The sequence below is a fragment of the Hippoglossus hippoglossus genome, chromosome 1 (genome assembly GCF_009819705.1).
Source record: "Hippoglossus hippoglossus isolate fHipHip1 chromosome 1, fHipHip1.pri, whole genome shotgun sequence".
NCBI classification, from domain to species: domain Eukaryota; kingdom Metazoa; phylum Chordata; class Actinopteri; order Pleuronectiformes; family Pleuronectidae; genus Hippoglossus; species Hippoglossus hippoglossus.
Genome location: NC_047151.1, coordinates 14,816,308 through 14,830,999, shown reverse-complemented (window position 1 = coordinate 14,830,999; position 14,692 = coordinate 14,816,308). Strand labels below are relative to the sequence as shown.

The window sequence follows — 14,692 nt, the reverse complement described above, 5'->3', positions numbered from 1 at the left end:
AACATAATTGCACAAGGGTTTTCAAGGGTTTTCTAATCATCCATTAGTCTTCTAAGGCGATTAGCAAACACAATGTACCATTAGAACACTGGAGTGATAGTTGCTGGAAATGGGCCTCTATACACCTATGTAGATATTTCATTAAAAACCAGACGTTTCCACCTAGAATAGTCATTTACCACATTAACAATGTATAGAGTGTATTTCTGATTAATTTAATGTTATCTTCATTGACAAAAACAGTGCTTTTCTTTGAAAAATAAGGACATTTCTAAGTGACCCCAAACTTTTGAACGGTAGTGTATGTGTATATGTGTAACGGATATGGATTGGCTACAAGGATGAATGACTCAGGGGGTTGGTTTCCAGCTTTTTATTCACTGTAGAAAACACATTGCTTTGCTGTGGTTATTTTACACCTCCTGCTGCATCTCCGTTCTTAAACCCTCAGCAATGTAAAACAACACTCATTCATACTTTTAACAACAGTATGTAATAAACACAGTACAAAAGTGACATGAAATAGAAAGGTGCCTTGGGTTGGGTTATTAAACAGCTTATCCAACTCTGTTACATATGTATATAGGCTATGTATATGTATGTGTATATATGTATGTTTAGGTTAATGCATAATAGTATACGTATATTTATATGTAAAGTACAGTATATGTATGTGTATATATGTATGTTTATGTTAATGCATAATAGTATACGTATATTTATATGTAAAGTACATAAATAAATCATTTTTATCTACATGTTGAAGGTTAAGTTGACCTGTCAGATAAATACTGTGGAATAAAAAGTACCCGGAAGTCAAGTAGAGCTTGAAATGTTACAGGTTCCTCTGATCTGTGTGTCTACAGCGCCCCCTGGCGGATAGACCGGCTCAGCACACCAACGTCCCCTCCCCCATCCCATCCCTCCCCCTCCCGTACCTGCTCAGGTGAATGTTTCACCTGCCTGCGAAGACGTCACGGCACCTACAGGAAAAAGAAAGGGTCGCGTCCATGTCGAGCAGCTCGGGTCGGTGCGTGTGTCTGTAGCGTGGATGGAGAATCCGCAGTGACACGAGTGGAGCCTCGAGTTGAGCTTCAAGTTTGTGCGTGTGTGTGTTTGCGGGGCCGCGGCGGGTTCGAACACGATGTCCGCCTCAGCTATATTCATCCTGGATCTGAAGGGGAAGGTAAGGAAGGAGCTCAGTGGAGACACACACACTTTTTCACTTGCTTATTTACACGTTTGGAAAAACACACAACTTGTACAACCGCACTAAAGCTCTGAGTGTGTAGGCTGAGTTTGTCACTGTTGCTTTAACTGTTAAACATTAATGGCATCAGCTTCGTTAAAGATTAATGAAGAGCTCATTCATTGGCCCCTTCCTCTTCACTTCCGTGTGTGTGTGTTTTGTGTGTGTGTGTGTTGGGTGTTTCTTTTCTGTCACCTTATTTGCCACGACATACAGAATATAGACAAGCAGCCATGAATAGACAATACAGTTCAAATAGAAGATGGATCAAATAAAATAAAATGTCAGTCAAATAACAACAAAACAAACACGTTTGAATATGTATCCCCCAAAAAAGATAAATATGAAGAATGATAGCATGTCAAAAACTTACATCCAGCATCAGAGAATATAAAATAAATATATATTTTTTGTTTTTGGTTAGGGTAGATGACTCCAATTACAAATTCAATTCAATCAAAAAGTCATCATATTTTGCGGAGGACTTGCTTTATAAATGTGAGTTTTACGGATTGTAATTACAGGGTTAATCATGTAAGTCAGGGGCTTGTTTTTAGATTTAAATTCAGTGATAATGTTTAGGTGTAAGGTTACAGAATGTCTCCTCAAAAGGTAAGGCAGTTTTATTTATAAAGCATCTTCCATACATTCAAGGTGCTGTACAGGGACATTAAACACAGCACAGAGACAACATATAGATAAAATAGTCTAGTTTCAGGCACTTGCGAATTAAAAAGTTTCCAATCTGGTTTTAAAAATTGCAATGGCTGGGCCCCAGCGCTGTTTTTCATATAGTGACTAAAAAGCTGCTTCTCCATGTTTGGATTTTGCCCTGGATACCACAAGCAGACCACTCCCCAGGGGTCTCAGGGGTCTCGCAGGGTTGTATGACTCTATCATGTTTGTGATGTACTTGTCAGCAGCTCCATCATAGAGATTTAAAGATGAGTAAAAGTTTGAAGAGTAGGAACAGTGACAAAACAAGTGCATCGTTGTGACTGGCTCAGCTCCTGAACAGGTGTATTTGAAGAAGATTGTTAAAATGAATTTCTCTCATTTTGTTAGAAGTGCAGAATTGGAAGCCGTTGCAGCAGCTGTACAAGTGTTTCACCATCGTGTTTTTGTCGCAGACAGTGAGTTTTGTAGAAAATGTAAACGGACACTTAAGTTGTTGTCACTGATAGTTGTGGAGGAGCACATGGTTTCCGATGTTTTAGTGTTTGATTTCAGGGTGTGGGACTAGTACAACAACACCTGATGTGACATGATCCCAAAACTTTGCTGCTCCCTCTTGACTTGCAGCAGTTTTTTAAAACAAACTTTATTAACTGAGATAGCACTCAGTACAGTTCATACCTTTTACCAAGGTCCAACTTTCCTCTTATGAAATCACATTTAAATTCACTAGATCCAAATTTTTATTTTATTTCTCACACTGATAAATATCAGTCCCCTAAACATGTCTGCATTAGTCTCTGAGAAACCATTGTAAATGTTAAAAAAATGCAATGTTAATGAAAAAAATAATAATTCTGGATCCACCTTCTGATCTAGATCTTCAGCAAAAGTGAATGTGTTCTTCTCTGACCCATACCACATCGGTTCAGTAGTTTCTGCATAATCTTGCTTACAAACAAACAAACAAACAAACCAACAAATAAACTGGTGAGAAAACATAACCCTCTTGGCGGAGATAAAAACGTCTTATCTCTCTCATCCTCTTCTCTTTATTTATTGGTGGCTGATAATGAGACCAGTGAGGTAATAATACCTTTTACCAACGATCACCTCAAAAGAAGGAGATTGAATGTTGCCTTTAATGTGATTAAAAATGTCAGTAATGAATAAAACTATATTACAAGTATTCTTTTTTGACATACACTTAGATAAAATGTCGTCCCAGCCTTGTTGATAACAGCGTTCCTCTCTGAGAATCAGTCCTGCTCTGACGTCAGGTCTGGTGTCAACATTTTGGGGTCAGTTATTGTCTGATAATCATGTTCTGTTATTCTGCCCACTCAGGTGCTGATTTGTCGAAACTACAAAGGCGATGTGGACATGGCGGAGGTCGACCACTTCATGCCTCTACTCATGCAAAATGAAGAGGATGGGCTCATCTGTCCTGTGTTGTCACACGGCAACGTTCACTTCATGTGGATCAAACACAGCAACCTTTACCGTATCCTTGTGGTGGACGTTGTTGTGACTGAGGGGACGGAGTCATGATAGGCAGAGGATTGTAGTCAGCTTTGTACCAGATCATGTCATCAAACACATTCAACAGAATTTCATTCATATGGCACAGGCTATTGATTTATTTGTTAATAGTGAATTACTGATGGTGACTTTACGTTCAACTTAAAGCAAAACTATAGAATTTTGACTGCGCAACAGCGCCCTCTGCAGATCGGTGATACATTCTGTTGGACTTTTTTCAGTCATCAGTCAGTTACACAATTCTCTCAGAAAACACTCGCTCACGAAAGAGATTACGTGGAGCAGGAACAGTGGTTTGGACGAGTGGGAATGAAAGCGGCACAATTCTCTATATTCCAGGTCATTGTACCAGCAGAATGATTGTGAAGTTGATATTTTAAGTAAAAAAGTTGCACAGTGTTGCTTTAAGGATAAATCACTTAAGGCTTCCAGCTTACAAATTACGGCGATTATAACTGTAACAAAACATGAATGTGTGGAGGACTCCTTGACCTGATCTCTGCACAGTGGTGGCCACTACAAACAAGAACTCCAACGCCTCCCTGGTGTATTCATTTCTCTACAAACTAGTCGAGGTGAGTGACACATGCAATGCATTTACATTTAGTGGTGACTTACCATTCAAATGTTTATTATGCAGTCGGTTTCCAAGAGTAGATTTGCATGTACAGTATGTGGAAAGCTGGTGTAGTGATTATTCGGAGTAGGACTGTTAAGGCTGATGTGTGTCGTGTGTATCGTGCAGGTGTTCACAGAGTATTTCAAAGAGCTGGAGGAGGAGAGCATTCAGGACAACTTTGTGGTCGTCTACGAGCTGCTGGATGAGCTGATGGATTTTGGATTCCCCCAGACCACTGACAGCAAGATCCTCCAGGAGTAAGACTCACCAACATACACACTGACGCACATACCGACATATAAGCATGATGTGTATATTGATTACATTGCATTACGTTGAGTGTGGTGCTGAATTATAGCGGACCATCTAATTCTTATGTAATGCTCTGCAGATACATTACACAGGAAGGCAACAAGCTCGAGGTGGCAAAGACCAAGGTGCCGACCACCGTCACCAACGCCGTCTCCTGGAGGTCAGAGGGCATCAAATACAAGAAGAACGAGGTGTTTATCGACGTCATTGAATCCATCAACGTGCTGGTAAGGCCAGATAAGGATCTTTTTATTATGCTCTGTCATGGTGGCATCTGTTCACCTTTATATTTACTAAATACAAGACGAGTTGTCAGGAGCACTGCACTTTTGAATAATAGAAATTTGAATGGTGAGATTACTTTGCTGTAGCAATTTTATTTTATACGTCTGTAGCGGAAGGGCAACAACTGCAATCACCACTTGTCAGAGCTACCAACTATTATAATAGTTTACCTGTTGATTTAAGAAACAGGAGTAATTATCGAACATGAATACAAACACTTATGTTTACATACGTCTGTGGCTTTTTATTGTGTCTGACTGTTGCATTCTATTTTATTTTTAGTATGTGTTTTAATCATGGGTTATTTGTTTGTTTTTATCGGCTGTAGTGTTTTATCATGGGTTATCTTTTTATAAATGACTCATTTATAGTGTTTTGTCTGTTGATTCATGAGAATCAACAGACAAAACACTAATCAATCAAGAGATAAATAATTTAGTTAGTTGGGGCATGCTGAATACACAATTGTTATATTAACTAATATGTTCATATATAATAATTATGGTATAAATCAGTATGTAATATGCTCTGTAGTGCCTCATTGTTTTATTTCTTATGTCATACTCCATCCATTAGCTGTTAGTTATTTAATCCCTTATACATGTGCACATAGAATTGGTGTTTTTGTGTCACTTTATTTGCAGAAGATAAACTGCATGTTTTCTGGGATTCTCTGCTGTTTGTTGAGCTTAATATCTCTGCCTGTTTAATAAAGCAGTTAATAATCGTTTATTCCATTAAAACATCATTTCAGAATTTGTTGATCACTGTGTGTTGTTTGTTAAGGTGAATGCTAACGGCAGTGTGATGAGCAGTGACATTGTGGGCAGCATCAAGCTGAAAACCATGTTGTCTGGGATGCCTGAGCTGCGCCTCGGCCTCAACGACCGGGTGCTCTTCGCCCTCACAGGACGTACGTATACGTGGACGGCTCCAGATTAACGTTATCTGTCTGCTAGTCCACTTGTATATGAAGATATGTAGCTCATCAATCTGTTTAAGTTTTGTTTAAATTAATAATCAATCCCTGTGTTGTTTTTATGTTCAGGTGACAAGGGGAAGACGGTGGTGATGGAAGATGTTAAATTCCACCAGTGTGTCCGTCTCTCACGGTTTGACAGTGATCGCACAATCTCCTTCATCCCTCCAGACGGGGAGTCTGAGCTCATGTCCTACCGCATCAATACGCATGTTAGTTCAATGAAGTACCAGTGATTCATACGGGGAAAAAACAAATTATATGTCATTTATGTCATATTTATGCCTCACAGGCTTCATTGTTTTATGAAACCCAGAGAACTGAAAATGATTTACTTCAGCTTAAATGTTAGTGATTGAATCAGTGTCATTTTCTGCATGTTAGAGCAGCGTAATAATATATAAAGAGAGATAAATATTTAAATAAGACTTTATTGATCCCCTGATGTGAAATTTGCATGAAGATTTCAAATAAAATAAGTATAACTAATCAATAAAACAGATATTACATTTAAAAGCTAAATATTACAGTACTTGAGCAAATATACAGGATTTGTGAAATGCAACCCACAAAGGATAAGTGGTATAGCTAATGGTTGGATGGAGATGTTGATGTGCAAATTTACGTTTAAGTAGAATTGAGTTTAGTAGGGAAGACTCTTTAAGCCTCATATTTGAGCCTGATATTAGTTTGCATGTAAATGAATGGTTTAAATTGACTTGCATATAAACAAAAAAAAACACTGTCACATTGTTTTAATTGTTAAATAATTTGTATAATGAGACGCCGTCCTTTGTCTCTCACAGGTGAAGCCTCTGATATGGATCGAGTCAGTCATAGAGAAGTTCTCTCACAGTAGAGTGGAAATCATGGTGAAGGTACTACTGACCAACTGTATGTTTTACTACACAGGCAACAGATTACATGCAGTACTTAAATACACATTTTGTGTCAGTGACGGAAATATACACTCTGTAAACTTCTATAAAATCTGTTTAAAGAACATGGAACAGAGCAAAATAAATAGTTCTGTCATGTCTTGTTTCTCCAGTTTTTGTTTATACCAAGTGATCACTGCCCTGAGACCACAGCGAGGAGGAGGCTTCCTTAACCTATCCTGCAATGTTGTTTTGTGTTTTTAGGCAAAGGGGCAATTTAAAAAACAGTCTGTGGCAAATAATGTGGAGGTGAGGGTCCCTGTTCCCAGTGATGCCGACTCGCCCAAGTTCAAAACCAGCACAGGCAACGCCAAGTATGTGCCCGAGAAGAACATGGTGGTGTGGACCATCAAGTCTTTCCCTGTAAGAAATGGATAGCTTTATCTTTATTTTCAAATTATTTATATATGCTCAATGTTTGCTGACATTCAGATCAAATGTTGACTTGTTTTGTTCGATTCATCTCTCATTGTGTCTTTCTGCATGTCTGTGTATCTCTCAGTGTGTATCTAATCCCTTTGTCTCTGTGTGCATTCATCTATCCAGGGAGGTAAAGAGTTTCTAATGAGAGCTCATTTCGGTTTGCCCAGTGTGGAAAATGAGGAGCTTGAGGGCAAACCTCCGATTACTGTCAAATTTGAAATCCCATACTTCACAGTCTCGGGAATACAGGTATGTGTGCACACAGATTTTGGTTAGTTTCTTATTTAATGCCATAAAAACAAGAATATATTCGGTGAAACACATTTATTTGGGATCAGAACTTCATATACTGTATCTGGCTTATGTGGATTTGGACAATTAACTCGTTTTCAGACATGAACTCTGAAGAATGTCTGCACAATTGGGGACAGACTTTCTTTTTTGTCCATTGTATTTTTCTGTGTTATATTTTTTGCATTTGTCGCCTGTTAGAAATTTCATCAGCGCGCCCACTTGTTCTCGGTGAATCCTCTGGAGCCTCCCCTGCTGTGTTCTAACATGAGCTGATTCAGACATTCTCCTGAGTTTTACTAGAGGGCTGGCAGGAGAAAAACTCAGGAGAAAGTCTGGAGGCTCTCACTCAGACATTTGCGTTCTGACTCACAACCCCTCCGGACAAAATGTCAGCAGATTATCAGGAGTTCAGTACGTGTCTGAAAGCAGCTTTAGAAAGCTCTGCATAGGGCGTCTAGTTTACAGCCTGTGAAAAGTCAAGTCTGCTCCAGTAAGAGCTGATATTGTGTGGCTAACCTAGGTAATTGGATTTGATTTGATGATGCAAATCTATGTTTCTTGCCTCAACACGTTGTGTCTCTGTCTAATTCACTCTATTTCCTCAGGTGCGATACATGAAGATCATAGAAAAAAGTGGTTACCAGGCTTTGCCCTGGGTGCGCTACATCACACAGAGTGGAGGTAAATATTCCATTTTTAATCGGGCCTTGATTTTAATAAGAGTTTTTTTTAAACACATTTTTCTGTTTAGGCAAGTGGTGGTGTAAAAATGCATGTAGAAATGGATCACATTTAACCTGCAGCTAACATTTGTTCCCTTTTTATTTAGATTACCAGCTGAGGACCAACATATGAAGCCTGAGGGACTACACTGCTGTGGTTTACTCACTTCCCGAGGGAGCCTCAATGACCACTTTAACTGGACTGAAAGAATGTCTTTAAAATTTCACCTGCTCTTTGTAATGTCTGTTGTTTTTTAAGTCTGTGTGCAGCTTGATTTTAATGTGTCTATTATGGGACCACTGCTAATTATTTAAATACTTTAATCAAATGATCCCATTTTAATCTATTTGTGTGTAACCTGCTCCTCCTTTTTGTTTTTGTCACGAGCTTGCAGCTCCACATGAGGGCAGGTCACGCCCCCATTCTGTAGAAACACATTGTGCAATCACAATCACTAAATTCCGCCTAAAATTAAAAACTGGAACCGCCTTTTTTTCTCCACTTGCCTCCGTAGAAACACAAGCAAAGGTCAGAAATGTGAATGAACTGTCTTTTGAAGACAGCAACGTATACAAATCGCCCGCTTTCTTCGCCGCGTGCTCTGATTGGCCGAGCGCAGCTGTTGCCACGGTGATAGTGTAGTAACCGAGTTGTGGCCCCGCCGCTTTGACCGTATATGGAAGAGCAACGCCCTCTCGGCGAGCGGTGATTGGTCAGCGTGCGTTCTCCCCCAATGTTTGTAAATTGTAGTCTGGCGACGCCGCAGTGTGGATCTCACCGCGCAAATGTATTTTCTAATGTTGATAAACTTCGCTTGTTGGGATTCCATTTAAAAACTCGACTCGACGGACTCCGGAAAGAGCGGGACTCAAACCTCTGCGACGCGGTGGATCTTGAACCGAAGCAGGTACGTGGACGAGCTCTGGTGTTTCCCCCTTTAACAATGCTAGCGGTTAGCCGGGGTGCTATCTGTCTGTGACACTCCGCCGAGCAGCGTATCCGTCGGTGAAAACAGCGGTTCGCCCGAGGCTGTGTCTATGCAGGCGGACGGGGCTGTTCAGAGGACCCGACCCGGGGCAGTAAGAAGCTAGCACCGCCGGATAACATGGCGTCAACGGGGAACCGAAGCTAACGTTAGCCGGACGCTGTAGCTAGCTGTAGCTGCGGGGTCGATCTCCCTGGACGCTGGCTCCGTCGTTCAGCTGTCAACACGGGCAGCCCTTTGTTGTTGTGTCGGTGGCGTTAACCCGACATGTTCGTCTCCCACCGAACAGGCAGCAGCAGACGGCATCATGGTGCGTTGTCCGATGGAGACCGGCGAGGATTTGACGGCGGCAGCAGCCCGAGGGAGTACGAGCGAGGTGCGGCGGATCCTGGAGCAGAGCGGAGTGCACCCCGACACTGTCAACGAATTTGGCAGGACAGCGCTGCAGGTGAGGACCAGTGCCCGGGTTCTACTACGATCAAACCTCAGATCAGCCGAGGTCTTCACTGCACTGATACGTGTGGTGTAGATACGTTAGAGCAGAGGGTTTGTCAGCCACAGACTCGATCCCTCTCCTCCCGACGCACGGTTCATGTCCTGTAGGAAGTTTGATCTGAATACCATCACCTGTTATTGCGCCGTATATTGGAATCAAATCGTACCAAAGTCCCTGAGAATACCACAAATTCCCTGGAAACAGAGCGAACTCCTGCCAAATGTGGCATATTCTTAGTTTTGACTTGGTACAACTCGATATCAGAATCAGAAATACTTTATTGATCCCAGGGGAGTAGCAAAATAAGCATATAAAGATGTAAAAATATATAAAAAATAATATAAACTATGAAATGTATACAATATGTACATTGAGTATTAGAGTATATGAGATATAACGACACTGTTGGCACCTGATGAAATTCAGTCTTCAGTTGAGCTTCATTTTGCATCTTGTATTTTGTGTTGCTGTGGGATTGCAGTGTTAAATTTATAGGTGCTTCTAATGTTGTGTCTAACTATTTATATCAGAACGAGTGGGCTAAATGTAAAGGCTGCACTCAAGCATTATTTATTGAGATTTTGTTTCATTAAACATTTATTCAATTAAAATATCACAAGTAAAAATTTCAATTTGCCTGATGTCAAAGTGACGTTTTCACCTGCTTGTTTTTTGCCCAGTCACCAGTTCAAAACCTGAAGCTGTTTAAGTCACAACAAAGAGAAAAGCAGCCGATCCTCACATTTGAAAAGATGGATCCAGAAACTATTTGACATTTTGCTTTCATATTTGACTTAATTAATCTTCAAAATTTCTGTTGACCGATCAATGGATTCAATGCCCAGTCCTTGTTTCAGCTCTAAATAGTATAATGCAATATATTTCAACGGCACCGCAAACTACATCCTCCATAATTATTTTAAATTTGAATCCCCTCCTCTCTCACCTGATGCAAAACATGATAACTTTCATTAAAGTTGTTGTTTTTATTTTATTAGACAGTCTTTATTTCACCCATGAACCTGACAGTAAAGAGATGCATTTTCCCAAAAAAGTGCCACTTTTCTCATTCCTGTCCTGCAGTGTCACTGATCCTGTTTTAAATTTTGTTACCAGTTCCTGTTTGACCTATACAGGGTGACTTTAGGACTAAAATTAGACTTTTATTCCGAATATGTGGTCTCAAATCCTTTAAATGAAATGTTAAAAACGCCTCTGTGTTTGAGAGTCACCATATGTGTTCAATTCACTATGTGTCTCTTAATATTTTCAACAGGTGATGATGATGGGGAACACCAAAATCGCCACAATGCTGTTGGAAAAAGGAGCAGAACCCAACGTCCAGGACAGACACGGGATAGCGCCCGTCCACGACGCAGCTCGCACGGGATTCCTGGACACTGTGCTCGCTCTGGTGGCGCACGGCGCTTCGGTAAATATCCCGGACCAGAGCGGCACCTTGCCTATTCACATTGCCATCCGGCAAGGCCACCGGGATGTTGTGGAGTTCTTGGCACCACGGTCCGACCTGAGGCACGCCAACTTAAGCGGGCAGACGGCGATAGACGTGGCCCGAGCTTCCGGCGAGCCCGATATGATTGACCTAGTTTTCGCTCACATACATCGTTAGGCAGTCTGTGGTGCCGGGTCCCCTCTGGGTCACCATAACCTCACGTTTTGTTTTTGCTTCAAACCTGGTGACTTGAATTCATTGCTGTGTAAAGGATTAATGTTTTGTTCATAGTGGTTCAGCATTAATATGTGACACAGGACATATTGTCTTGGCAGCTTATTTTCAGTTGACGGGTGGCTACATACAGTAGACACCTCTTTTGCACAGTGCAGTTTAGGCACCTTATATCTCTGTTTTTCCCTATTAACTGGGAGTGCACATCTGTAGTTGGTTTTCCCTCAGTGTTTTGTTGTTATTACATTATTTCCATTGTGTAAGAATTGTAACAGTTGATACCATTTATTTGTTTTTTTTAATTTAACAAACTTGACATGGTGCACCCTGATTGCTTTGCATAGTTGTGTCTCTTAACTACATGAACTTAGACTTTGAATTTACTCCTTATTTATTGTTGGTATAGGACTGAATGTTCCTGTCACTTTGTAAATGGTGACATTTATTGTGATTTGTTGAAATGTTATTTATATAAATCCTTTTAAAATGAAAGTGAGAGTTTTTCACTTTGCTATTTGAAGATGAAAGCACAAAATAAAGTCATGAACTTGAGGTTGTGGATTTTGTACAGTATCCTGTATTTAGCTGTACTGTCTTTTTGGAGCAACAACAAGGTGGCTACTACTAATACTACTGTGGTCATTGCTCTATTTATTTCTGGTAATTTGGGGATTTAATAAACTTAATAGTTTACATTTTACATTATCAAAATTTCCAGGTAATGTAATTTGCTGTGCTCTGTCTTAATGGATCACAAGATAAATCTGTGGATCTTGAGATGATAGATTATATCTCTACTTTCATAAGATTTAATAAACTGTAACTAATGAGTGGTGAAACAAAAATGTCATTTCGAATAGTCACCAATCAAGTGTCAGAAACCTCTGATGTCGAAAGTTTGAATTTACAGAAAATCTTGAAATCAACATGTGTAAAATTCTTGCTATGACCATGAAAATGTTTTTAGCCTTTTTAACACCTGAGCAGAAATAAAATTAAGGGATTTGTGCTACCTCAGCTGACTAATGATCATCTCTGTTAAATCATGTTAACAACATAATGCGTTCCTTTTAAACTCACAATGATCTGCTGTATTTGACCTTTTGAGTCAAATCCGAGTGGTTCCTGTAGATCACGTTGCTCAAACCCTCAAGTGTGCAGTGCGTCTTCAAGGTGATTCATCAAGGGCATTTATAAATAACTGAACAGTGGAATGTACGCACAATGAAAAGCCTCTCAAAGGTCACACAGATAACTGGACTGAAACTCGACATGAATGAGGGCCCTGTTGTGTTGAGGATCGTAGGTAAGGTGCAGCACAGTTTGCTGATGTCTGTGCTCTTGTGGGACAATGCCTATTCTGTTTTTTTTCCTTCTCTTTTCTGTGCCAGTGGCCAACTTCAACGGCCGAGAAAGGAGACACAGTTCAGCTCCTGATGTGCTGCCAGCTCTGCACAGAGGCCCAAGATGTCACAATCATAAACACATTGTTCTCGCAATATTTGAATCTATTCAAACGTTTAAACCTTTTTCTGAGTTCATGAGGCAACATAGACAAAGACAATCATAGATAACTGTCATTTTGGGAGTAAGTACAGTTTTGTATTTATATTTTGAGTGTTTTCATTTTATTCCACTGTTCACAATTCAATTTCACAACAGGAGGAAGTAGAATGGCCCTCCGTAAAGCGCATACCTCCACGTACCCAACAGTTGCATTACATTCACATCAAACTGCACCAAATTGCTCACATTCTGAGATATTATTCTCCAAAATGTGCCTGAATATTTTCATCAAAACCCATGAATAATTCTCAAATTGTGAAAATGCCCGAAACGGCCTATCTCAAAATGTTTATAAGTTTATAAAACCTTGACCACCAAATTTATAATAAGCTTATACAATATAATTATGATTATTAATATAATTTACTATTAAATTGGTTACAATTGATTCTAACTTAATAGCTACAACAATAAAATGCTTTTCATATCCAGTATGAATGTTGCTTTTATTCTACCACTGGACTTAATGGTCTGCAGTCACGTGTTGTTTTCACCTTCCTGTTTTACATATTCCCACACACCTGCTGCACAGTCTAGCCACAGTATTTGACTTCTGGGTATTCAACAACTCTACAGCTCGAGCTGCTCGAGTTTAAACGTCTGCCTCAAGGGCACTTCAGCAGCTGTTGTTTACCAGCCAGTCTCGGGTTTTAATAAAAGTAAATGCATTTTATTTATGCCTACTTTTGAAGAAACTCATGGACACATTACAGATATAGCAAATATAAAAAAAACATCAGAATATAAATTAAATACTATATCAATAAATTATAATAAAAAGAACATTTATAAATATAAAGATAAATGTACAAATTTTCACTAAATCATTATAGGCAGAAGTTTGCTCCTCTTTCTTTTGTGCTTCCTAATCTTGTATAATAAAGACAGACAACAGTGAATAATATTTCTATAAATCCCCACCCCCCACTGAGTAAATCAGTCATAAAACTGTTGTTATTAGAATATTGTGTTAAATTACAGACTCAGGCCGACGTGCACCCAGCCTGACGTCTTTGTCGTGTACACTTGTGGGTGTGTTTGTGACTGTGTTGTGCGATGTGTGAAAACTCCCTGTGTAAACACTGTTGTTGTTGGTTTTGCTCCGCAGGTTGTCAGAGAGATAACTCCACAAGCGGCAACAAAGAGCAGGAGTAGACAAGAGAAAACAGTGTGTGGCCACTCCCTCACACTCACGTGGGCGAGCGTACAGATGTGTGTGAATACATGGTGATAAGAATGTGGCTAAATAAGGCTTGAGTCAAGGGTGTGATAAGAGCCTTTGTCTCTATCAGAGATGGAAGACAATGAAAAAGACATGACCTCTATGACCCATTTGTCTGACTGAGAGCATCCCATTTATAACAGTTTAAACCTGTTGGGGTTTTAAATATATCTGGAGGGTTTTACCTGTAGAACCTGTAGAGGGAGAGGAGAGAGAAGGGTGCAACACAGACCTCTGATTAGACTCCATAAGGATGCCCTTTTATTTTACTTTAGAAAATCGATAAATAATCTGATTAGTTTAACAGGAGAAAATTAATAGGCAGCTAATTGTTTAAGTCGTTTCTCTTTTTGTTTTTTACTAGCTTTTACAAAGTAAAAGTATCATTACAAATTTTCAAATGTAAGTGTTTCCACATCTTACATTGAAGTCAGTTGATTCTGTCTGAACTTTGGACACAGCAAGATAATTGAATACATCACTATGGGTACATTTTTCATTCCGTTTTTTGCTGTTCATTGCATTTTAGGCAAAAACAGTTAATCAGTAAATCAGCATGGCCCTTAAAGGTATAGATTTCAGATGGATAGATAGACGGGTATGCAAATTATTATCTGCAGCTGTTGTTATTGGTCTCTATAATCCTTCCTTATCTGCTACCTGAAGTGACAGTTCCCTCCTATTATTATTATGATAA

General features: G+C 39.7%; 2 protein-coding genes across 2 annotated transcripts; both read left to right on the top strand.

Annotated features, from left to right (window-relative positions):
* Nucleotides 1–957: 957 nt before the first annotated feature.
* Nucleotides 958–8,528, top strand: ap1m2 (adaptor related protein complex 1 subunit mu 2). The gene is made up of 12 exons (XM_034594111.1): nucleotides 958–1,186; nucleotides 3,272–3,428; nucleotides 3,974–4,041; nucleotides 4,212–4,342; nucleotides 4,477–4,624; nucleotides 5,469–5,595; nucleotides 5,731–5,873; nucleotides 6,468–6,539; nucleotides 6,804–6,962; nucleotides 7,146–7,271; nucleotides 7,922–7,997; nucleotides 8,146–8,528. The coding sequence occupies exons 1-12, from the start codon at nucleotides 1,145–1,147 to the stop codon at nucleotides 8,169–8,171; spliced, it is 1,275 nt and encodes a 424-aa protein (XP_034450002.1). The 5' UTR covers nucleotides 958–1,144; the 3' UTR covers nucleotides 8,172–8,528.
* Nucleotides 8,529–8,641: 113 nt separating this feature from the next.
* On the top strand, nucleotides 8,642–11,764 carry cdkn2d (cyclin-dependent kinase inhibitor 2D (p19, inhibits CDK4)). The gene is made up of 3 exons (XM_034594124.1): nucleotides 8,642–8,946; nucleotides 9,314–9,472; nucleotides 10,797–11,764. The coding sequence occupies exons 1-3, from the start codon at nucleotides 8,773–8,775 to the stop codon at nucleotides 11,148–11,150; spliced, it is 687 nt and encodes a 228-aa protein (XP_034450015.1). The 5' UTR covers nucleotides 8,642–8,772; the 3' UTR covers nucleotides 11,151–11,764.
* The last annotated feature ends 2,928 nt before the right edge of the window (nucleotides 11,765–14,692 follow it).